A 26,663-nucleotide genomic window follows, 5' to 3' on the forward strand; every position below is an offset into this window, starting at 1 on the left:
AAAGTTTTCTCAATTGAAGAATGACTTTTCAAGCAGGAAAAGCAAAAACAAACCACATCAAGGTAAAATTGCAGAGCATCAGCTAAAGAAAATTTAAAAGACGTTTATAGAAAAAAGCCTCCCCCCAAATACATAAAAATTGGGCAGTAATATTTTCAAAGTGTTGTCAACCCAGAATTTCATACCTTATCAACAGTGAGGGCAAAATGAAAACGTTTTCAGATAAACACTGGTGAATCTGTCACTCGTAGACCCTGGCTGAAAGAATTACTAAATTATATACATCAAAAAGCAAGAAATTGAATCCAGAAGGAAGAAATGTGATACAGACACACCTTGTTTTATTGCACATCATAGATATTGTATTTTTTTTACAACTTGAAGCTTTGTAGCAACTCCATGTCAGGCAGATCTGTTGGTTCCATTTTTCCAACAGCGTGTGCTCACGTCCCATCTCTGTCAGTCACATTTTGGGAATTCTCACAATATCTGAAACCTTTTCATTATTGGTATTTCTGTTATGGTGATGTGTGATCCTGATGTTTGATGTTACTATTGCAATTGTTTTTGGGTCCTGCGACCCATGTTCATGTAAGATGGCAAACATAATCAATACATGTTGTATGTGTTCCAATTGCTCTATAGACTAGCAAATCCCTCAACTCTCATAGTCTGCCCGGACCTTCCTGTTCCCCAAGACAAAGCATTGTTGAAGTTAGGCCAGTTAATGACCCTGCAATGCTTCTAAGCGTTCGAGTGAAAGGAAGAGATGTGTGTCTCTCACTTGGAATCCAAAGCTAGAAATGGTTAAGCTTAGTGAAGAAGGCATGTGAAAGCTGAGAAAAGCAGAAAGCTAAGGTCTTGTGCCAGATAGTTAGCCAAATTGTGGCTGCAAAGGAAAAGTTATTCAAGGCAATTAAAAATGCTACTCCAGTGAGCACACGAATGGTTAGAAAATGGAAATCTTTCTGCTGATATGAAGAAAATTTGAGGGGGCTAGATGGAAGATCAAACCAGCCACAACATTCCCTTAAGCTAAAACCTAATCCAGAACAAGGCTCTAACTTGTTTCAATTCTATGGAGGCTGAGAGAGTTGAGAAAGCTACAGAAGAAAAGTTGAATCTAGCAGAGATTGGTTTATGAAGTTTAGCGAAAGAAGCCATCTCCATAACATAACCTGCCTCCCAGGTTGAAGTGATCCTCTTCCGTCAGCCTCCTGAGTAGCTGGAAATACAGGCATGCACCACCACACCCAGCTAATTTTTGTATATATATTTATTTGGTAGAGACAGGATTTCCCCATGATTGCCAGGCTGGTCTCCAACTCCTGATCTCTGGTAATCCACAGTCTTGGTCTCCCAAAATGCTGGGATTACCGACAGGAGCCACCAAGTCTGGCCTATTTTGATCTTCCTAACAGTGCCTTTGATGACAGCAGTTTTTAACTTGACTAAGGCTAATTATCGATTTTTTTTTCTTTTATGCTTAGTGCTTTTGGGTCCTTTTCTATATACAAAAAAATTTTTTGGCCCCAAATTGCAAATTATTCTCCTATGTTTTCTTTGAGAAGCATTTTAGTTTTAGTTTTCTGATTTTAGAAATACAATCCACCTCAGATTGAGTTTTGAGGATGATTTTAAAATTCAGATTATCGAGGACCATTTGTTGAAAAAATTTTCCTTTTTCAATTAAATTGCTTTGGTACGTATTTAAAAAGATAACAAACCATGTATGTTTTAACTATTTCTAACTTTTCGTTCTACTTCATTGATACGTTTGTCTGTTTATGCTGATTCCATCCTGTCTTGATTGCTATGGCTTTATTGTAAGTCGTATGCTCAGTAATGTGAGCCATCCAAATCTGTTCCTTTTTCCTATCTTTTAAAAAAAAGTTATTTGACTTTAAGTTGCAGGACACAAGTGCGGAACGTGAGGTTTGTAACATGGGTCTATGTGTGCCATGGCGGTTTGCTGCACCTATCAGACTGTCACCTAGGTTTTAAGACCCGCACGCATTAGCCATTTGTCCTAATGCTCTCCTTCCACGTCCCCCCCCACCCCCCAACAGGCCCCAGTGTGCGTTGTTTCCCTTCCTGGGTCCATGTGTTCTCACCGTTCAACTGCCACTGATAAATGACAACATGTGGTGTCTGGTTTTCTATTCCTGTGTTTGGCTGCTGAGTATAATGGCTTCCAAATTCATCTATGTCCCTGCAATGAACGTTATCTCATTCCTTTCTATGGCTGCATAGTATTCCTTGGTGTATATGCTCACACTTGCTTTATCCAGTCTGTCATTTGTGGGCATTTGGGTTGGTTCCATGTCTTTGCTATTGTAAATAGTGCTGCAATAAACATACGTGTGCATGTGTCTTTATAGTAGGATGATTTTTATTCCTTTGGATATATACCCAGTAATGGAATTGTTGGGCCACATGGTATTTCTGGTTCTAGATTCTTGAGGAATTACCACGCTGTTTTCTCAAATAGTTGAACTAATTTTCATTCCCACCAACCTGTGTGAATGCATTCTTAATTCTCCACAGCTTTGCCAGCATCTGTTGTTTCTTGACTTTTTAATAATCACCATTCTGACTGGTGTGAGATATCTCTTTGTAGTTTTGATTTGCATTTGCATTTGTCTAATGATAAGTGTGATGTTGAGCTTTTTTTCATCTGTTTGTTGGTTGCATAAATGTCTTTTCAGAATTGTCTGTTCATATCCTTTGCTCACTCTTTGATAGGATTGTTTTTTTTCTTATAAATTTGTTTAAGTTCCTTGTAGATTCTGTATATTAAACCTTCACAATGAAGAGATTGCAAAAAATTTCTCCCAATCTGTAGGTTGCCTGTTCACTCTGATGATCGTTTCTTTTGCTGAGCAGAAACTCTTTAGTTTAATTCGATCCCATTTGTCAATCTTGGCTTCTGTTGCAAATTGCTTTTGGAGTTTTTGTCATGAAGTCTTTTCAATGGTATTGCTCATGTTTTCTTCTAGGGTTTTTATGGTTTTGGGTTTTACATTTAAGTATTTAATCTATCTTGAGTTAATTTTTGTATAAGAAAGGGGTCCAGTTTCAATTTTCTGCATATGGCTAGCCACTTTTCACAGCATAATTTATTAAATAGGGAATCCTTTCCCTAATTATTGATTTTGTCAGGGTTGTGGAAGATCAGATGGGTGTAGATGTGTGGTGTTATTTCTGAGGTTTCCATCTGTTACGTTGGCTTATGTATCTGTTTTGGTACCAGTGCCATGCTATTTTGATTATTGTAACCTTGTAGTATAGTTTGAAGTCAGATAGCGTGATGCCTCCAGCTTTGTTGTTTTTGCTTAGGATTGTCTTGGCTGTACAGGCTCTTTTTTGGTTCCATATGAAATTTTAAGTAGTTTCTTCTAATTCTGTGGAGAAAGTCAATGGTAGTTTGATGGAAATAGCATTGAATCTATGAATTACTCTTGGCAGTATGAATATTTTCATGATATTGATTCTTCCTATCCATGAGGATGGAATATTTATACATTTGTGGGTGTCCTCTCTTATTTCCTTGAGCAGTGGTTTGCAGTTCTCCTTGATGAGGTCCTTCACATCCCTTATTAGCTCTATTTCTAGGTATTTTATTCTCTTTGTAGAAATTGTGAATGGGAGTTAATTTATGATTTGGCTGTCTGCTTGTCTGTTGTTGGTATATAGGAATGCTTATAATTTTTGCATATTGATTTTGTATCCTGAGATTTTGCTTAAGTTGCTTATCAGTTTAAGGAGCTTTTGGGCTGAGACGATGGGTTTTCTAAATATAGAATCATGTCATCTGCAAACAGAGGCAATTTGATTTCCTCTCTTGCTATTCGAATACCTTGTTTTCTTTCTCTTGCCTGATTGCCTTGGCCAGAACTTCCAATACTGTGTTTGAAGAGGGGTGGTGAGAGAGGGCATCCTTGTCTTATGCCAGTTTTCAGAGGAAATGTTTTCAGTTTTGCCCATTCAGTATGATATTGGCTGTGGGTTTGTCATAAATAGCTCTTATTATTTTGAGATATATTTCATCAATACCTAGTTTATTGACAGTTTTTAACATGCAGGGCTGTTGAATTTGGTCAAAGGCCTTTTCTGCCTCTATTGAGATAATCATGTGGTTTTTGTCATTGGTTCTGTTTATGTGATGGATTATGTTTATTGATTTGCTATGTTGAACCAGCCTTGCATCCTAGGGATGAAGCCAACTTGATTACGGTGGATAAGCTTTTTGATGTGCTACTGGATTAGATTTACCAATGTTTTATTGCAGATTTTCACACTGATGTTCATCAGGGTTATTGGCCTGAAGTTGTGTGTGTATGTGTGTGTGTGTGTGTGTGTATCTGCCGGATTTTGTTATCAGGATGATGCTGGCCTTATAAAATGAGTTAGGGAGCAGTCCCCTTTTTCAGTTGTTTAGAATAGTTTTAGTAGGAATGGTACCAGCTCCTCTTGGTATCTCTGGTAAAATTCAGCTGTGAATCCATGTGGTCCTAGGCTTTTTTCGGTTGGTAGGTCATTCACTGCCTCAATTTCAGAACTTGTTATTGGTCTATTCAAAAATTTGACTTTTTCCTGTTTCAGTCTTGGGAGGATGTATGTGTCCAGAAATGTATCCATTTCTTCCAGATTTTCTAGTTTATTTGCATAGAAGTGTTCTTCTTTTGGCTTTTCTAAATCTTTTGCATTTCCATAAAAATTTTAAATCTGCTTGTTAGTTTCTATAAAAAAATGTCTTTCATTTATGGATTTTGACTGTATCAATTTGGGGAGAATAGACACGTGAGCAACCTGGAGTCTTCCGTACAAGGTATGTATCTCCATTTATTTAGATTTTTAAAAACTTATCTGAAAAATGAGGTCTCGTTAAGTAAATTTTCTTCAATTTATTTCCAATAATTTTATAATTTTTTAAAGTGAAAATGATTTTATACTTTTGTATTTCCATTGTTTGTTGCTAATGTCTTTCTTTTATATCATACAGTCTTGCTAAATTCACTTATTAATTATAGTAAGTTTTTAGAGATATCTTAGCATTTTTAATATATTTGATGATATCATCTGCAACAAAAGAGAGTTGTATTTTCTTCCTTCTTAACATTACACTTTAATTTCTTTTTCCTGCATATTGCACTGGCTAGCATCTTCAGTACAATGTTGAATAGAAGTGCTTATAGCAATTATTTGTTGTCAGTCTTGGGGGAGAAAGCATTCAATATTACACTGTTAAGTATGATATTTGTGATAGGTTCTTCACAGGTGATCTTATCAGTTTGAAGAAGTTCTCTTTTATTTCTTGTTTGCTGAGAGTTTAAAAAAAAGTCAGATGCTTTTGTCTCCTGATTTATTGAGATGATCATAAAGTTTTTCTCCTTTATGTTATCATATGATTAATTAAATTAATTGCTTTTCTAATTATTACCAAGCTAACCTGGCATTCCTGAGATAAATTTCACTTGGTCATGGTGTGGTATTAGTTTGATATATTGTGAGATTTGAGTTCCTACTATTTTTAAAGGATTTCTTTTGGCATCTGCGTAAATGCGATTTATTGGCTCGTAATTTTATTTTCTTGTAATGTCTTTGTCAGATTTTGGTATCAGGGTTACCCTGGCATTCTGAAATGATTTGGAAAGTTCCTTCCTTTCTCTATTTTCTAAAAGAGTTTGTATGCGATTTTTTTTCCTCCCTAATTTATAAGTAAAACTTTATGGGTTGGTAGCTGGATGCTTTCAGGATTTTCTCCTTATGTGTGAGTTTCAGCAGTTTGACTGTGATGTGTCTATGTGAGGTTTTTCTTGTCTTTATTTTTCTTGTGATTTGCTGAGCCTCTTGAATCTAGAAGCTGAAGTTCTTAATAAAATTTATTTTTTCTGATAGTTTATCTTCCCTATTACTCCTCTCTTCCTCTTCTAGGACTCCAATTGCATATATGTTAGACAATATGTTGATATTGTCTCATAGATCCTTGAAGCTCTGTTTTTTTTTTTTTTAATATCTTTTTTTGGCCCCAGATTTGAGAGTAATTTCTACACAGACTTGGATCTTCTTTTCTATACGGCTTCTTAGATTCTGGTCTATCTACCTTCAATTTCCAGTTGTTCTTATAGCCCCAAACAGTTTCCTGTCATATTTTAACCCATTAAGACTGTGCCTTTCTGATCGAGTTTCAGCCACTTCCGCCATAGAGACTGGGTAGTGCCCTTAATGGAAAAACTATAGAAACTTAGAATACCTTTCAGTTTTTGCCTGTTCTTCATTGCTGTCCAATGCCTTCAAGTAATTCTCTTTTTTTAACTGTTGTGCATATATTAAAATTATTACCTAGAGGAGGATCAATATAGTACAATCTATTTTATCATTATTAGAACTAGAACTCTGCCTCCTGTATTTATTTATTTATTATTTATTTATTTTTTGAGATAGAGTCTCGTTGTGTCACCCAGGCTGGAGTGCAGTGGCATGATCTCAACTCACTGCAACCTCCGCCTCCCAGGTTCAAGCAATTCTTGTGCCTCAGTCTCCCTAGTAACTGGGACTATGGGCAGGCATCACCACACCAGGCGAATTTTTGTGTTTTTAGTAAAGATGGGGTTTCACCATATTGCTCAGGCTGGTCTCGAACTCCTGGCCTCAAGTGATCCACCTGCCTCAGCCTCCCAAAGTGTTGGGATTACAGGTGTGAGCTATTAGGCCCAACCCTGTATTCTTAAACTTAGTTAATTTCACCATTCACTCTGTTTTCCAATTTAGAGACTCCACTAACCCCAACTCAAAATAACTAGTCATTAGATCCTAACAATTCTTTCTGAGGTATGCTTCCTGAATGCATTGCCACCTAACTTTCTTAGAGTCACGGTTTGAGTTGTGGTTCTCATTTAAATGGTTTTCCTTGCCCCTTAGCCTCAGTCATTTCCTATACTGCCTCAGATCTCATCCTAAAAAAAAAAAAATTCCTTATTATATTACTCCTTTGTTTTATGACCCCTCTAGGGTTCCTTCGAGATTAAATCTTCTTGCTTTGGTTTATAAAGTCCCTCCCAATCTAATGTATATCCTGATGTTGTTCCATGTAGAACTAATGCTAGATGTTAGACTCTCTGTGCTCCTTAGACACATCAGAACATTCCGTGTTTTTGTAATTTTTGTACTTCGTATCCTGCCTATTTGGATCCCCCATTTTCATTTGGCTTTTCAAGATGTAATTTTAAAGTCCATTCCACATACTATCTCTTCCCTGGTCTTCTTAGCTAGGTTACCTCTGTCTTCAACCTCTCTCTACGTTTTCTTACTGTACTTGTAAGTTTCCGTGTTGACTCATCTATCTATCTATCTATCTATCTATCTATCTATCTATCTATCTGTCTATCATCTATTTATCTCTGTCTACTTACCATCTATATAATTTCTGATTTCTCAGGGGATTCTAATCTCCTTGGTCAAAGCATTATGTCTTTTCCACTGTGTCTTTTTGGTATCCATAGCATTTAGCAAACGTTGTATATCTGGTGTAGATTCTCGGTGTATGTTTTCTTGATGACAATATTACAAAGACTATTTCTCAGCAATGACACTCAAAGCAGTGGTTTTACATATAGAAATTAAATGGCCACAGGCATGAAAGGAGAAATGAATCAGCCAGTTCATGACTATTTTTATTTCTTTAGGAACATCTGCTCCCTCATCAGGCATCCCTACAGAGTTCTGCAGGAACGGTGGAACTTGGGAAAATGGCAGATGTGTTTGCACAGAAGAGTGGAAAGGACTGAGATGTACAATGGGTAAATTACTTGGGATAATGCTAAGGTGTAAGGTTGATGTCACTCTTGTGTTAATAAGAATAGCAATAAAGCTTCTAGAAGTTTCAGTGAATGGTTACAGAAATAATGGGCATAATGATGATGGCTTTAAGATGTGTTTATCAGCTCAATAATAAAAGCTGAGTTTTCTTCTTGGGCAGTTTATTCAATGCACCTTATCTGTTTCCTATTACATTTTTCTGCAAACTCACGATTGTGTTTCCTTCTGGCTGCAGTGACTAATCCAGGGCAATGAATGATATGATTCTCTCAGATCCTTTCTTTCTTTTTTTCTTTTTGAGACGGAGTTTCACTCTTGTTACCCAGGCTGGAGTGCAATGGCGCGATCTCGGCTCACCGCAACCTCCGCCTCCTGGGTTCAGGCAATTCTCCTGCCTCAGCCTCCTGAGTAGCTGGGACTGCAGGCATGCACCACCACGCCCAGCTAATTTTTTGTATTTTTAGTAGAGATGGGGTTTCACCATGTTGACCAGGATGGTCTCGATCTCTTGACCTCGTGATCCACCCACCTCAGCCTCCCAAAGTGCTGGGATTACAGGCATGAGCCCCCACGCCCGGCCTCTCTCAGATCCTTTCAATTGGTAATAAGCCATATTACTCCATTTCAAATATCCCTACTCTCATATATTTAACTTTTCTGAAATCAAGATGCATCTTCCTAAGTATATACTTACATTAAATTTTTATCTTTTCTTCCTTTACCTTGAAGAGTTATTATTAAGGTAGTGGTTTGATTTCAATCAGTTGTGCCTCAGAATCAAAGTTCAAGGCCATTTTTAAATCTGAGGTGTGCTTTCCAACACTGTACACTTCAGGCTGTCTGCTTAGAGTCCAGAGCCCTAGATACCCACTGCTATCAGTTATTATATTCCTACCGCTCGCTGTATCCCACAGACCCCATGAATTTGGCCTTTCTGTTTTGCCCACATCCTCATGATGCCTTTGGCCGCTGTAGACGCTATATTTTTAGTTTTGAAGATTTCCCCTGATCTGTTACAGTATCCTACCTCACTTCCCATCTCTACCCGGGTTTATATTGTGCACCTTTTAACTGGAACCTGTTATCTAACATACTAGTCATTCTAATGTCAATAACTTAACCATATAGGAAAGTACAGACGTTCCTCACAGGCCGGTGGGTTCCATACGCCTTCTATTACCTTTCAAATTTCACTGCATAGGTTCTGACCTTTGACTTTTAACTGGTTTCAATTTCCTAAAGTATGATTTTTAATAAGATTTTTTTCCCCTCTTCCTGGCAGCTAATTTTTGTGAAAATAGTACCTATATGAATTTTACTTTCGCCAGAATCCCAGTGGGCAGATATGGACCGTCCTTGGAAACATGTGACAAAAGTACTCCAAACGGTATGTGTTTTCCCAAACGTCTACTCTGTTGATTTATTTATTTATTTATTTATTTATTTATTTATTTATTTATTTATTTATTTTCAGACGGAGTCTCACTCTTGTTACCCAGGCTGGAGTGCAATGGCGCGATCTCGGCTCACCGCAACCTCCGCCTCCCGGGTTCAGGCAATTCTCCTGCCTCAGCCTCCTGAGGAGCTGGGATTACAGGCACGCGCCACCACGCCCAGCTAATTTTTTGTATTTTTAGTAGAGACGGGGTTTCACCATGTTGACCAGGATGGTCTCGATCTCTTGACCTCGTGATCCACCCGCCTCGGCCTCCCAAAGTGCTGGGATGACAGGCGTGAGCCACCGCGCCCGGCCCGTCTACTCTGTTTAAACATAAGAATTACTGTGCTGAGTCACACCTCTCGCACCTCCAACTAGTGTTAGGTCCTTGAAGGGCAACAGGAAAGCTTTTGTGGAAGGACTTGACTCCCTTTCACGATGCTAATGTTCAAAACTTAAGATAGTATCTGATAAAACCTTACATTTTGGCCAGGCGCGGTGGCTCAAGCCTGTAATCCCAGCACTTTGGGAGGCCGAGGCGGGTGGATCACGAGGTCAAGAGATCGAGACCATCCTGGTCAACATGGTGAAACCCCGTCTCTACTAAAAATACAAAAAATTAGCTGGGCGTGGTGGCGCGTGCCTGTAATCCCAGCTACTCAGGAGGCTGAGGCAGGAGAATTGCCTGAACCCAGGAGGCGGAGGTTGCGGTGAGCCGAGATCGCGCCATTGCACTCCAGCCTGGGTAACAAGAGCGAAACTCCGTCTCAAAAAAAAAAAAAAAAAAAAAAAAGGAAAAGAAAAGAATATAGCTAATTCTAGATCATTGACAAAAATGTTAGATAAAACTACTGCCTGCAATGGTCCTGAAGAGAATGTGACATTTTATTTAGATATTTATTTTTGTGTGTGTCAAGAGAACTCTGAAGCACTAAAAAAATTACATAAACTGCTCTTTTTAATATGCTTTTTATCTTATTATTATGAGAAATTATCCAGATCTGTATTTGATTTGTGGAGTTCAAATTGCTTCTGCTCATATATATTATTGTGTTACTTTATTCTTGCATTGCTCTAAAGAAATATCTGAAATACCATATCAGTCATGCTTACTCAAGTATTCATGATCCTACTCTCTCCATAAGTCCTCTTGAATTTTTTACTGAGAGTATAAAAGGGGCTTCAACCATGTTGATATTTACTATATATACTATATTATACTATACTATACTATTCTTTATGCTACTGGTATCTATTGTTTTAATTTTACATGTTTTATATGTTCTAAATATTTCATAATGGTTTATAAAACAGATACAACTTAGAAGATAGAGCTGTGCTACTGAATTAGGAAGAGTAAAAGTGTCAGTAACACATCCATGAAAAGTCATCTCTCTCGTTTAATATATGTGAATTCTTTGGGACAAGAAACTCAATGTCTTTTATTTTGTTATTAATTTTTCTTTTCTGAGCATCTATTATGAAAACATGTTTATTAATTTTTCTTTTCTGAGCACCTCAAATTTCAGATTAAGCCTATAATTTTACAGATTTAGTTTCTAACTGTTGGTAATTTTGCTTTTTGTTTTATATTAGTAATTACTTCTAACTACTTATATACCAAATGATCAAAATACTTCTCAATGATTTTGGGGATATTTACATTTTAGGTAACATTGAGGAAAAGATGGATTTAACATGTGCCCACTTAAAAGTTATTTATAGCCTATAAATATGTTAGAGATTTTCATTATGTTATGATGTAGAGGTGAAGTCATATAAATTAAGAGTGACTCCAACTTTGTGGTTTACATGTTATTGAAGCAATCTCTAATTTCGGTGTTTCTAGTTGTCCCGAGAAGGAGCTGCCCAAAGCTGGCCCTGAGGAAAAATCTATCTTTTGGTCAGCTGTCCCTCTAATTACGATTTTTTTTTTCTATGGCAACTACTTAAGAATTAACTATAGGAAGGCGGTGAGGTAGGAAGACTTGAGTGGTAATCCTAAGAAATAAAGCAAATGACCCAGCAAATATTTATTGAGAGGCAAGCAAACATCAAATACATACAATAGAATATAATAGAACTCTTCACCTTTCAGCTGTTATCCACATTTGCATAAAGCAGTCAAGATCAACATATAATTCAACATCTATTAGGAATTATTCATATTGTTTCTAGTCTCTCAGCCTAGTATTCTCTCATCATATCCACTTCAAAGCTATGATGTCCCTAATTGCTGAAAGACAAATCTTACTGGAAGACATCAAAGAAAGGAAATAGTCAACCTGTCTTTGGAACTCTGTTTAAAAATCAAGACCATCAGTGGTATCTGGCTAAAAATAATAGGCAATATGTTTTTAATCAATAACTTTTAATAAAAATTAATTATTGCCTTAAAATAATAGGTGACGATTTTAATAAATAGTTATTTTTAATAAAAATTTTTCTTTTTATTAAAGCGGGCAATCCAAGGGCAGTCCGGCTGTGCAGTCTCTCTCAATATGGAAACATAGAATTACAAAATGTGACAATAGGAAATTGCAGTGAAACTCTGCAAACCCTGGAGATGAAGGTATGCCGTAACACTCACTGATGGGTAACTGCGAGAAGTTCTGATTCCGTGCAAAGTTTCTGTTCTTCAGCTACTCAATGGTCAAATCAATGCTTTTAAAACTCTCAAATTAGAAATAACAAAAACTAGTAAATCAAGCCACTCTTCTTTATTTATTTTTATTTGTTTATTTTTTTGAGACGGAGTTTGCTTGTGTCACCCAGGCTGGAGTGCAGTTGCACGATCTCGGCTCACCGCAACCTCAGCCTCCCAGGTTGAAGTGATCCTCCTGCCTCAGCCTCCTGAGTAGCTGGGATCACAGGCACGTGCCACCATGCCCAGCTCATTTTTGTATTTTTAGTAGAGACGGGGTTTCACCATGTTGACCAGGCTGGTCTCGAACTCCTAACCACAGGTGATCCACCCACCTTGGCCTCCCAAAGTGGTGGGATTACAGGTGTGAGCCACTGCACCCAGCCGCCACTCTCATTTTTGAAAGTTGACATCTGTTTGTGAAAAAGGACAGCTGGTTCAGCAAATTTCAGCAAACGATAATCAATAGTACATTTCAAATGGCTTCATCTTTGTAGACCGGTGAAGTTTTGACTGGGTATAGATCCCTGACATTGGAGACCAGAGGAAAACCTTTAGACGTCATAACTGGATCAGCACGAAGAGAAAGAAACTATAACCAGATCCTTTGAAAGAGGACACTCCAAACCTGATGTGGGTCTCAGGGTTGTATCCTTAAGCAGGTGAAATGGAAAGTTCATCTAACTAGATATTTTTTCATGAAGATTAAATTATTTTGACCAAAGTTGTACCCAAATGCACAAGCCTGGAAGAGCTAACATTTGGGGACAAGCGAGGAGAGGAAGGGAAACCAACTTTTATGTACAGCCTTTCATGTGCTGGGCAGGTCGCATATGTTACCACATTTAATCTTTATAAAATCACTGTGAGGTGAAAGTTAATTCCATGTTATAAATAATTATAGCTAATAACATTTACTGATTGTTGAGCACCTACTGCATGCCAAGTATTGTGGCAATTATTTAATATATTTATTAGTTTATCATGTTTAATTCTTATAACACCATAGACAGGTATTAATGTACCCATTTTATAGATAACGAAAACGTTGTTCGGAGAGGCAAACCATTTTGACTAGTAACTACAGCCAAAAAGTGAAGGAGCTGTTCTTTATTTTAAAGTTCACATACTTTGGGAGGCCAAGGCGGGTGGATCACGAGGTCAAGAGATTGAGACCATCCTGGTCAACATGGTGAAACCCCATATCTACTAAAAATACAAAAAATTAGCTGGGCATAGTGGCACACACTTGTAGTCCCAGCTACTCAGGAGGCTGAGGCAGGAGAATCGCTTGAACTCAGTTGGCGGAGGTTGGGGTGAGCCGAGATTGCGCCATTGCACTCCAGCCTGGGTAACAAGAGCGAAACTCCGTCTCAAAAAAAAAAAAAATAAAAAAGTCCACATACCTTGGCTCCCTAATCACAGGTGGGCAGGGTAGGGGTGGGGTGGGGATGGGAGCTGGAGAGTCGAGGTGGCTGCCAGCCACACGCGTTGTGCCAAACCATAGACTGAGGAAAGATGCTACATTTGGAATCTCACAAACCAGTGTTTGGTTCTTAGCTCTGCCATTTCTAAGCTGTGTGAAACTTGATCGAGCTCCCTAATTTTTCTTGAAGGTGCACAACTCACGAAGTTGTTTTGCTTATTAAATGTAATAACACCTCTAAACATCTTAGCAGAGTGCCTAGCAGGTAGTGAGGGTCTGGCTATTGAATTGGAGTTATTTGTTTCTGTCTACTGATTGGATATTGTTTCTGATGCTTACCCATCAGAAATAGCCTGTAACATTGGTATAATTTGTGAAATGATGCTGCCATCTAGTGAAATCCAAGCCCCACCCCCATACATGCACACATACATGGACACCCGTCTTCACTCATGACAATATGGATTGGCACGTTTTAGCCTCACAACATAGAGCCCTGGGGCTAACTGGTACCTAGAGAGGGTGTCTCAGCTGGTGCTTCTCAAACTACCTGTGCTGAAAAGCCAGTTAAAAAATTTTTGAAGCCATTGCCCACCAATAATTTTGTGAAATACAATAAACGTGAATTACTAGAAAAATGAAACGAAAAAGATGTGTAAAATGCAAACCAAAATTTTAGAACTATTATAGTCAACAGCATAAAATTGCTTTATACGTTTCTGACCAATTATTTTCAGTTTCCCTGCTTCTCTCTCTACGACCTTTGCAGCACACAGCTGACAGCACAGGTCCGTGGATACGCTCTAGCAGCTCCCATCTAGCTAAGGCAGCCCCTTCATCGATCCTGTCAAATGGGAAAGGGGGGGAAACCACTGGTCTGCATGTACTTTGTCCTTTATGCAAGGAAATCTGCAAATGTGGAAAACGGAGCGGACGTGATGCTCAGGAGATTGAGGCTCAGCTAAATCCCAGCTCATTTACCTGCAGTTGCTTACGAAGTGTTTGGACATAGTTGTGTAAAGCTAGAGTTTTTTTTTTTTTCTGATTTTTTTTAAACAGGTAGGGGAAGCGGGAGCATCACTACTTAATAACATTTCTTCTGAAGTCCAGATATTAACATCGAATGCCAGTATGTTAACTTCCGAGAACATCGTTAGTGCTACACAAGTGATTGGACAGATCTTCAACACATCCAGAAATGCTTCACCGGAGGTAAAACTCACAGAGCTTTTTTTTTTTTTAAGATTGGGTGTTGGGAAGGAAAGCTGTCCTGAACTCCACTCCTTATTCCATGATATGGATTTGGGCATGGCTTAGGTTGCTTACAGGCCTTTTGCACAGCACTCCTTCTGAGAAATGCTCGAAGAAATAAAAAAGGGCCTCTTGTCCAATTATTTTCCTTTAGTATATTCAAAATGATCATTATTAATATTATTATTATTATTTGTGACAGAGTCTTGTTCTGCCACCCAGGCTGGAGGGCAGTGGCACGAGTCTCAGGTCACTGCCACCTCTGCTTCCTGGGTTAAAGGGTTCAAGTGATTCTCAGGTCTCAGTCTCCCAAGCATCTGGGACTACAGGCACACACCACCACACCTGGCTGTCATGCTCAGTCTTTGAGGAAGTTCTGGAATGCATAAGTCAACTTTACCTTATGAATATGTTTACCAACTACATTTGACGTCACCATCCCTAGTGTGTTTCGAGTAAATAGTGTTTCAAGAAGTTTCTTTGGAACAGGTGATTTTTAAACTGTGATCCATTTCTATTAAGCATATTTAAATTTTAGTCTTGGTTTTCTGAAAACTTTAAGCCTAGTTTACATTCCTGATATTTTAACCTGTTAAAGCTTGGCACTTGAAAACAAGTACACTCAACATTTACTAATTGGTAACGCTGGACAGTGGTCAATCAGGGCTATAAACCACCAATATGGACTGACCCTGTGTAGAAGTTGAATATCAGCATGGCCCTGAAAATAGCATGCTGATATTGAAAGGAAAATATAAACATAAAAATATAAAACTTGAAAGAAAACCTACTCCTTCTCCCATTCCCTTTAAATGTATTGTTTCAGAAAAAAAAAAATTGAAAAGTCTTTTTCCTACTGAAAAGTAGGTGGGATTCAAGTCACGAGTTAATAAAAATGGAATTGAAAGACGCAACATTGACCTCCAAATGTAGAATTAATGGAGGGATTAACTAATGGGCAGAAGTCCTTCAACACTCCCAAAGAGGGCAGTGAAATAGTAATCAAACGCCAAGAGATCATCACTCTGACACACTCCTGAGTTACTGATTGTAAGAAAACGAGAATTAATTTTACTAAGTTTAATAGTTACACTAAGTCTAACAGTTACTCTAAGTATAACTTAGTTATGCTAAGTGTTGCGAGCTGTAATTTTTAACCACCAGACTACAACACCCTTCTTATTTTGTTTCTGCTTTTGTATCCAACCATTTGATTTTGTGTTCTTGGATTCTGTGAAAGATCTTGCTATGAGCTTGAATTCAGAGACTTAGACTTCCTGATTAACTACATTAATGTATATTTTCACTTTGGCTTATCTTGATTCTCTCTGCCATCTTATGCGGAACAAAACACAAAGCTTTAATTTTGTAAAATTCCTGCCTCTATGTTATCATATCATTGATGCCACTTGGTACTATAATGATTCATGATAATAATGGTGGTGGCGATACTGTATGACGTATGCTTCTCTGATGATCAGTATCTTCTTCTTGGCAGGCAAAGAAAGTTGCTGTAGTAACAGTGAGTCAACTCCTAGACGCCAGTGAAGATGCTTTTCAAAGTGCTGTTGCTGCTGATAATGATGATCCCCTTACAACGTAAGCACAAATTCAATTTGGAAAGAAAACTTGACTAAGTGCTGTTTACTTTTCTGGGATAAAGTATTAACAGAGATGTCTTTATTTCTCTCATGGATGCAATAACTGGCTGATTCCTCTGGGATGCAGACCACAGCCATGACTTCCCACTTGATCTTCAGTTACTAGATGGAGTGGTATATGTTACCTCCTGTATCCAGGGGTGCTGGCTGTGGCCTGGGAGATAGAGAGTAACCGGGGTGATTTAGACTAGAACTTGTTTTTCTCATCTTAGTTTAACACGGCCAAAGGGCAACTTACATGCACGGCAAGACCTCTTCCAGCTTCTTTTGCAACGTGTAGAGCTGCAGAGAACAGCTCACTTTGCAGGACACACTGCCCTCCCCCAAGCTGCACCTCACGTCTCTCTTTCCAAGACCCTGGTGTGTTTTGATTATTTTCCTTAGCTTTTCCAGTCATGTCTTCTTGACCTTTTCTTGGAACTCATGATAGGGGTGCCCCATTTACACAGCCCACCCCGCTCAACCCCTTATGGGAGGGAACATGTAGGTGAGCAAGTGTGGGAACCAGCCAGTTGCTTCCCCACTGGCAGGAGCAGGCTCCGTGCAGGTCCCACAGCAGCATCCAGCTGGGGTGTCTGCAACCCCAAGGCCCCAGAGGGCATGTTACAATGCTCTCTTCTGTCCACCATCCACGGACGGCAGTGTGTTATCAGTCCAGATCACATGGGGTGGCTGCCCTCTGCCAGTGAGGCCAAAGGGCCAGTGTGACAGCCTTTTTGGGTCCCCATACTTGCTGGGTCTTGAATTCTTGTCCAGTGCCCAAGAAGAATGAGGTCACGTGGCCAAATTGAAGGATGCTGAATGCAGAGAATTTCATTAAACTCAAGTAAGCATACAGGCTCATTGTAGAAACAAGAAAATAGGTAGCTTAGCAAAATGTAAAAAATTATCTTATTAGCCTATTTGTGTATATACCAGGTTTTTTTCCTTTGTTTCTCTCTCTCTGTGTTTGTGTGTCTGTCTGTAGGTATATGTATATTACATACTATATTGATTCATAACTTGCTTTTGTCAATACCTTACAAACAACTTCTTCATAAACATCTTCTATATAAATATGTATACACCTACATCATACTTTTAGATTGCTATGTTATATGAGTAAACTTTTATTGAAACAGTTCTTTGCTCTTCAGCCGGATATTTACATTCCTGGAAGTCTTTCAATGCTCTAAGTAATCAGCATTCTGGTACATAATCTTTATCTACATGACTCATTATTTCCTCAGGAGAAATTCTCAGAAGGAGTTCTTAGTTTTCTAATGATTACAAGTAGTACCTACTTAGCGTTGAAATTTGAAAGTAGAAAAAGCACAAAGGCACAAAACAGAGCATTCAAAAGAGTGTGATTCTGAGAGGTGGTGGTAGAGGTTGAATGAACAGTTTTACTGGCGTCCTTTGTGACTTCAGATTTCAATAGGAGTCTGAGCCCTTCTCATGGAGAATATAAATGTCTCTTATTTTTCTTTACATATGAGAAGGAAGTGCCCATGGGGTCCAGAGTTTGTGTTCAGTGAAAAGAAAGGCCAAGAGCCAGAGTGGGCTCCCTTCAGAGCTGAAAGTTTTGTGTTTGCAGAGTCTTGCTAGAGCAGAGGAACGGATGTTTTTGATGAGAAAGCTGAGAAAACAGAAGTTGTGGGATTTGAACATCGCAGGTCGCAAAGCAGATAGGAACATTTTCCAGAAAATAAATCATTATGAATTTTACTGGCTTAATATATACAGGAAAAAAACCATTTTGTCTGATTTATATGCAATATCCAAATAGTTTTAAAGGAGGTAGTTGGAGGATAAATACAAATTTAAAGTACAGGTATTGGTCAACTTACAACCTATGCAACTTACGACCATTCGACTCTACGACCACAATCGCTAGCCACGACTGCTCCGTGTCTGGCAGCGCAAATGTTGCCCAGCTGGGCGTACGACAGTGTGGACCAGCCTCTGGCAGCACCACCATCTCCGCGTGCACCGTTTCAACTGTACATAGAGCCTACTCAACTTACAACCAAATCGTGTTACGACCGTTTCACGGTCCCGACCGTGGTCGTAAGTCAAGCACTGGCTGTACAGGATACATGGCTCTATAAAACGGTATAAGCACGCTCAATTCCTCCTTTTACCGCTTTGAATGTCTAGTCCGCTTATTTTCTAATAATGGTCTCTCAGTTTATCCTCCACCATGTGATCTTTGTCATAAGCTGTCGTGGACTCGGATCCCTTCTTCATTCACTTTGATAAGGCTTCGTCCTCTGCCTCTGTCCCCAAAGTCAGGTCACCAACCCTTTAGGTTTCTTTAGGAGAATACGCCTGATGAGCTTCCAACAGAGATCGTCTCTCCACAACAGGGAAATTAATTATTGTTCAGGACAATCCTTGGTTTCCAAACTCCATCTTCTGAACCTAGGCCGGGTGCAGGGTTCCCCGACAGGCACCAGGCCTTAGTCATCCATCTCACTTCACTTCTTCCTTCTTTCATTCCAGTTTTCTCTTGGTATCTCTCAGTCTCTCAGCTGCTGAATTCCCTTTCTATAGTATAGGGAGAAGTGGAGAGGGTGAGAATACAAGGGAGGAGAGTGACAGGAAACAAGGGCTCCACCCCAGCTTCAGCCATCTCAAGTTGTCATAGGGAAGGTTTCTAGTGTCCACTCTCTCTCTCTAAATTGGGTAGAGGCAGAATGTCAAAGTGGGCAGAGCTCTGGAGGTGTAGCCAGGGTTTCTGCTGGTGAGGGCATCATAGTACAGTCAATGAGGACTTTTTTTTCTTCTTCTTCTTTTTGAGACAGAGTCTTACTCTGTCATTTAGGATGGAGTACAGTGGCATGATCTCGGCTCACCACAACCTCTGCCAATCAGGTTCAAGTGATTCTCCTGTCTCAGACTCCCTATAGCTGGGGTTACAGGCATGTGCCACCATGCCCAGCTAATTTTTGTATTTTTAGTAGAAACAGGGTTTCACCATATTGACCAGGCTAGTCTCAAACTCCTGACCTCAGGTGATCCACCCTCCTTGGCCTCCCAGAGTGCTGGGATTGCAGGCATGAGCCACTGCAATGGGCTGACCTCACCATTTTGGACACTGGTTGTAAAGTCTGGTCTGTAACCTTAGAACTTTGCTCTCAAAGTGAAGGTCATAATTGCCCTGGTTGACCTGACTTTGAGAACCAAAATGCCTCCCTAGCACTGATCATCCTGTACTTTTCACTTTTCTTTTTGTATTTCTGTTTCCAGCTAGCCTGGCATCCACTCAAATTATCTTGACCCAATAGAGATTTATCGTAAATAGGCATTTGCGGTCTCATGAGGGTCCCAAGAATTGCATCATAATATGGGCCTTGTCCATCCAACATAATCAAAAAGTTCAGAATCTAGTTTAAAGAGAGTTCATTGAAGTACAAAGTTTAAGGACAGCTGCCTGGGAAGGACAGATTCTAAAAAATGGAAGTCAGTGTTTTGAAGCATGTAAGTTAGGGATCATTTATATGAACAAAGTTCAGGGAAGTTTAACAGAGTTTCAGCATCTCTCGTAATGCATGGTTATAATGATCTGATTAGCCGAGCTGGTCTTTTTCTTTCAGGAAACGTATGTTTAACATTCCACACTGAAGGTGTCACAATGACATTGGATACGTAACAATCATGAGCCATCTGGTCTGAGTTAGGTACAGGACAGAAAGGAGGCAGTTAATCTATAACATAGATCCATCATTAGAAAGGGGAAAGGTCTGGTCTCTGGTCTCTCCTAGTCATTTGCGAACAAGAAAAATGAGGAAGAGAGTTAATCTATAATCTAAGAAGTAGAAGCTGCAAACATAGTCCAAGTGATTCAGTCTCCAGGGCTTAACTTCCTCCTGGACATAATACATTGGGGTCTTGAAATTTTATTTTCTTTTATTGCCATATGGACCCAGGAAGAATGGCCGAGGATCCAGAGCAGCTTTGTAAGTCAGTAGAGGAGTTTATGGATCTTTTCTTATTTTCAACAGGAAGAATTCACCTCTTAGTTTTAAACTGTATTTTTTCTTTCAATGATATAATGATCTCTTTGGCTCCCTCTGTTATAACTTTCCTGATATAACTACAGCACTAATTTAAAAAATCCTGTGTCCAAGCATCTGATGACTTATTATAGTCCATTGGACCAGGTCGATGGCCACTTTCTGGGTCAGCTCCTCTCGGGCGCATGCCCATCTGTAATCTTATCACTTATGACAAGCGGAAGGAAAAATTATACCTACCACATCCTTCCTTTTAGCCTGCGAATGCCTGAGGGAGCAGCTCGTGGTGCTCCCAGGGTTTCACAGAGTGCTGACCTCTAGTAGGTACTCAACAGTTACTATTAGGTAGAATGATATTCTTTGCAGATTGGAGTTTTTTTAGGTATTCCTCCTGTTGAAAGCAGTTCTGGGGTATGCGTGAATTTCTAAAAATGGTTTTATAAAAGGAAAACATTTGAAACAGAGGATCTAATCTGAATGTTTCCATACATTCAGGTGATTCCATTCTTTTTATAAAGCAATCCTCACTTCTTGTAAACTTTCTATTTATCTCATTTTGGAGGTAGAAAAAAGATATTTTACTGACAGAAATAAAGATTTGGCATTTAGAACAACTGCATTCTGATGAAATCCTTTCATTTCTGGAAAAACCGGACTGATTATTTTACATACAGAGGTTTGGTTTTGTCGAGTACAGAAATAATAGTTCAAGTATTTCTATGAGGAACAAGAAAAAGAAAAGGTCTTATGACTTTTCTTTGCAGAACACCAAATTGACAGGTTGCCCCCACTCCCTACCAACTTAGCCAAAGTAGAAAAGAACATTGTGTAAACCTTTAGGGTTTAGTTCATAGCTGAGGCAATGAGCTCAGAGCTCTGCTTTTTGGTGGCTCCATCTGAACTGTCACCTCAGGAACGAACAACTTTCAAAACATGCTGTGGATCCGAAGAGCTTTGAGTGAAAGGAAGAAGATCAATAAATGGAAATGGATTCTCACTACTGGAGAAACAATCAGAAGTGCATGCCTCGCCAATGGTGGGTGGCAACACCATCCTTCTATGTGAAAAGCATCATAATATAGACGATTTCTTCTGGGAAATCGGTCATTCTTGAATTCTACCTTTTTGCCATCTATGTTCAAGGTGGTTTTAGGCGAGGACTATCCCCCAGAATTTTTTTTTTTTAAGTACATGTAACACACCATGGCTCTAGAAAAGTAAATCAATTATCAATTGTCAATTGCCAGGCAATTATCAACGTTGTCATGACCACACAATTCTGTGCTCATGTTTTTTGGCTGTAGTGTAATAGAGAACACATACCTTTGATTTTATGACAAAATCTTGAGTATTAATTTGTGTTTTATTATATGCAGGCTTATTGAGCAAATGGAGAATTATTCCTTGTCTTTGGGCAATCAATCAGTGGTGGAACCTAACATCGCGATACGATCAGCAAATTTCTCTACAGAAAATACGCCTTCACGTGTTCTTTTTTCTGTGAAGAAAGGTGAGCTGTTAATCTTGCGTGCTTGTAACGGCAAAGAGCATTCTGTTACCGATGATGAATAACGCTCTGCGCGCGATCATGCAGACTTTTAACGATTCTACTCTTTCCCTGCTCATAGGAGCTAGTGGTTCCCTGGTTTCCGGTTCAACACATTTAGAGACAGACGTGAATACCCTGAACCCAGATGAAAACACTGAACTGCAGATTTTGCTTAACATGAAAGAAGGTAGGTCTCAAACTTTGTTACATCAAAAAAGAATGGACTAGAATTCATGGAACTAAGAATTTCTAATTTACCGAGGAAGAGATAATGTCTACTTAGTTTGATACTGAATAATTCGCATTTGAGTATGTTTGAGCTCTGACATATTATGATAATCTCAACTCTACTATTCTAAGTCATAATTTCTTTTTCTTTTCTCAAAAACCTTTTGGAAAGTAGCAGAATTGAAATGCCCAGGCCATGTACACAAATATATTTTCCTGCAAAAAGCTTGCTAAGGTGGTTCTGCTTGTACATTTACACATTTAAAACATATTGAATCACAAGCTCTGACCATGATTACTAGTGGTATGACACTCTGAGGCTCAGATTCATCCTGCAGACCTGACCCTGGAAAAAGCTGTGTAATCGACACAGTCATTATTTAGTAGTATCGGTTTAGGTCACCGCCTCTCTGTGGTACTCACCGTGTGCTTACCACCATCCTGCATATAACCTTTCAGAAATTCTTACATGTAACTTGAAGTGGTTGTATTTTTCAAAGTCTAAAAAAAAAAAATAAGTAAATCAAATATATACACTTACTTTTCATTTCTTCTCAAACAAAAAAACCCAATGCCAGAAAGTATATGTGTTAGAATAAATTTATAATAGCGACTGAAAAAGAAGAGAGTATTATCTGTGAATCTGGCGCTCTGGAATTTTGCTCTCATTTGCTTTGGCCGCATGCTTTGAGATGGTAGAAACGAAATCTAAGTCGTCTAGGTTCTTCTGCATTTTTTCTTTTAATTTTAAAATACTTCATGCATACGGAAAACAGTACCTATGTACTTACTGGCAAAGTAAACTAATGCCAATTTTTGCTGTATTTGCTTCCGATCTCTAAAAAAGAGAGTGATGATATTACAGTTGCACCTGAAGCCCTCTACCTTAACTGTTCCCATTTCCCTTCCTTAGAAATTACATCTTTCTGAAGTTGTTGTGTATCATTTTCATGGCTGTGTTTAAACTTTTGTTGCATACTTATGCATCCATAAACAAAATATCCTATTTGCGGAGATGTTTTTAAATATTGACATAAATTTTATCCTGTTCTATAGAACTTTTAAACAAAAACTTACCCTTTTTCCAAGGTGTATCTGTGGGTTATCAAATGTATTAACTTTTGTCTAATTGATGATATGAAACATATATTGTTACTTTCCTTTCGCAACTTGAAAGTTCAATGGTACCATATGGTTGCTTAGTTTTTCTCTCCCTCGATTTGAACGTCTTTCCATGTGTTTATTAGACATTCAGATTTCCCACTCTGGGACTCACCATTTCCAACACTGATCATTTTTCCATTGGATAGTTTATCTTTTTCTTATTGGCCATTAGAAATTCTTTTTAAATTCTGAATATTAATTCTTTGTTGATTATATAAATATCTTCACTCCAGACTCCAGTTATCTTTCTGATGTTTTTAGTCACACCAAAACATTAATTCGTAGTGTATCAATGTACCCAATGTATCAGTCTTTTCTTGTATAATTGGTACTTTGTGTCTTTTTTATGAGTGATATTCCCTATTCTAAAGTCATCATAATGGTCTCTTACACTTTCTTCTGAACATATTTAGTGTTTGTATTTATATGTGTGTTTACAGTGCACTTAGAATTTATTTTTGTGTTTAGTAAAATGTACAAATCTAATTTTTTATTTCATGTAAATAATCAATATAGTCTAATGAATTAAAAACACTATTGTAGAGACAGAGAACCAGTTGGATAGAAAAGGACACATTTTTTATATTGATTAAAAAAACTAGTCTCCAGGCCAGGCATGGTGGCTCACGCCTGTAATTCCAGCACTTTGGGAGGCCAAGGCAGGAGGATCATGAGGTCAGGAGATCGAGACCATTCTGGCCAACATGGTGAAACCCCATTTCTACTAAAAATACAAAAATTCGCTGGGTGTGGTGGTGCGTGCTTGTAATCCCAGCTACTCAGGGGCCTGAGGCAGGAAAATCGATTGAACATGGGAGTGGAGATGGCAGACAGCCGAGATCGTGCCACTGCACACCAGCCTGGCGACAGAGTAAGACTCTGTCTCAGAAAAAACTAGTCTCCAAAAATATCTATTGTTTAATTACTTATTGTCCTAAAAGGCATCTCCAAATACATGGGGAATTCAGAATAATTCTCCATCAAGATATCCCCAAATACATGGGGAATTCAGAAAAATGCTATTATAGGGACAGATTTTAGTGCAACTATCCCAGAAATTGAAAATCAAGTAAGCAAAAATAATAAACTTGGCCTTTGTATATGCTCATGTGTATGTAATTTTGTTGTAGAAAGAGAACAGATAATAAAATTTCTTTAAAGATATCCATGGAGTATGTTAAAAACTGACCATTTACTAGTCCACAAAGAAAAACTTAAACATTTTATAAATTAGAAATCATATAGGACATAGTTGCTGACCACAATGCAATAAAACTAGAAGTGTACTTTAAAAGAATAGCTAAAATTCTATCCAATTAGAAAAATTTTAAACATCATTATTTTATTTATTTATTTTTTGAGACGGAGTTTCGCTCTTGTTACCCAGGCTGGAGTGTAATGGCGCGATCTCGGCTCACCGCAACCTCCGCCTCCTGGGTTCAGGCAATTCTCCTGCCTCAGCCTCCCGAGTAGCTGGGATTACAGGCATGTGCCACCATGCCCAGGTAATTTTTTGTATTTTTAGTAGAGACGGGGTTTCACCATGTTGGCCACGATGGTCTTGGCCTCCCAAAGTGCTGGGATTACAGGCATGAGCCACCGCGTCCAGCCTCTTAAGCATCATTATTAGAGAGAAAGTTAAACTGCAGATTACAAATTATTTGAAAATTAATGGGAATGAAAACATCACATTCACCTGTGGGATGTGGACAAAGAGGCATTTAAAAGAAAATGTATATCCTTTAAAAAATTATTATAAAATAAAATAAGTTGTTAAAATATATAAGCATTGGCTAAGGAAGCATGAAAAATGAAAAATCAATTCCATGAAAAGATGAAACAAGCTTCTGACAAATTGATCAAGGAAAAAATGAGTGAGAGAATATAAATAAAGAAACATCAAGGAGGTGTATCTAGAAATATGTATATTCAAAAAAATTTTCAAGATAGTAGTAGATATAATTTCTTCTAATGATTCTGAGTATCTATAAAAATAATAATTTTCTAATAAATGATCAAATTACTGTAGAAATGAAGAGGGAGTGAGCAATACTCTAATTAAAAAAATCTTCTGTGTGATAGAATATTAATTCCTAATTAAAAAAAAAAATCTTCTAGCTGGGTGCCTGTAATCCCAGAATTTTGGGAGACTGAGGTGAGTGCATCACCTGAGGTCAGAATTTTGAGACCAGCTTGGCCAACATGATGAAACCCCTTCCACACAAAAAATTAGTTGGGCATAGTGGCAGGTGCCTATTATCCCAGCTACCAGGGAGGGTGAAGCAGGAGAATCGCTCAAACCTAGGACATGGAGATTGCAGTGAGCTGAGATCGTGCCATTGAACTTCAGCCTGGGCAACAAGAGTGAAACTCCATCTCAAAAAAAAAAAAAAAAAAAAAATCTTCTATGGATTTGAATTTTACATCAAGCATGTAATTTTTTGATTTTTATCTTATTATTTTATTTTATTTTAGAGACTGGGTCTCGCTCTGTCACCCAGGCTGGAGTGCAGTGGTATGATCACAGGTCACTGCAGCCTTGACCTCCCAGGCTCAAACAATCTTCTTGTCTCATCCTCGTGAGTAGCTAGGATCACAGACACATGCCACCATAACTGGCCATATTTTTTTTTGATTTTTTTTTTGTAGAGATGGGGTCTCCTATCTTGGGCTGGTCTCAAACTCCTGGGCTCAAGCAATCTTCCCGCTGTGGCCTCCCAAAGTACTGGGATTACGGACATGAGCCATGCACCCAGCCTATTTTTTTTTTTTTTTTTTTTTGAGAGAAGGGTCTCACTCTGTTGCCCAGGATGACATGCAGCAGCATGATCACAAATCACTGCAGCCTTAACCTCCCAAGATGAAGCAATCCTCCAGCCTCAGCCTCCTGAGTAGGTGGGACTATAGGTGTGACCTTCTAGTTTTTTTTTTTTTTTTTTTTTTTTTTTTTTTTTTAATTTTAAAAAGTTTTGGTAGAGACAGAATCTCACTATGTTGCTCAGGCTGGTCTCAAACTCCTGGGCTCAAGTAATCCTCCCGCCTCAACCTCTTCAAGTGTTGTGATTATAGCTGCGGGCAGTACCTCATCTCCTTTTATTTTTAAAGAAAGAATAAAAAGAAACCTTGCTGCATTTTTAGGGTTAACTTTCCATTTAGCGTACAGGAGAAACAATTCGGTGATGTCCATGTGGCCTGAACAAAAGTCAGCAACCCACCCCTTTCTCTCCAGGTGGAGGCTCCAGCGGCAGCTACAGAGGAGGACAATTTGGGGGCTTTGGGGCCTCCTATAGTTCCCTCTCAAATCACACGACCGGGTACTTCGGTTTCACACCACGGCGTTTTCCGTTTATCACTTGCGAAAGACAACAGAGTTTAGGAAAGTCATTCAGTTAAAGTGTAAACCGTCGATGCTTCTCCTGTTCTAGACATGCCGAGAGTTGTATGAAGTGTTAGGGCGCAGTCCGGTTCTCTGTTACCGCTGCC

General features: G+C 38.7%; 1 protein-coding gene across 4 annotated transcripts in view; it reads left to right on the forward strand.

Moving 5' to 3' along the window:
• Positions 1 to 26,663, forward strand: part of ADGRG7 (adhesion G protein-coupled receptor G7) — an 87,299-nt gene that overhangs the window by 8,759 nt on the left and 51,877 nt on the right. Inside the window, exons 2-8 of one of the 4 annotated variants that reach the window (XM_039477394.2) lie at positions 7,689 to 7,802; positions 9,104 to 9,208; positions 11,719 to 11,831; positions 14,389 to 14,541; positions 16,079 to 16,179; positions 21,616 to 21,749; positions 21,868 to 21,975. In XM_039477394.2, coding sequence (XP_039333328.2) covers positions 7,689 to 7,802; positions 9,104 to 9,208; positions 11,719 to 11,831; positions 14,389 to 14,541; positions 16,079 to 16,179; positions 21,616 to 21,749; positions 21,868 to 21,975 — 828 coding nt within the window. The other 3 variants (XM_074403555.1, XM_074403557.1, XM_074403554.1) reach the window with 3 other exon arrangements.

Source organism: Saimiri boliviensis, chromosome 8 (assembly GCF_048565385.1).
Source record: "Saimiri boliviensis isolate mSaiBol1 chromosome 8, mSaiBol1.pri, whole genome shotgun sequence".
Taxonomy (NCBI): domain Eukaryota; kingdom Metazoa; phylum Chordata; class Mammalia; order Primates; family Cebidae; genus Saimiri; species Saimiri boliviensis.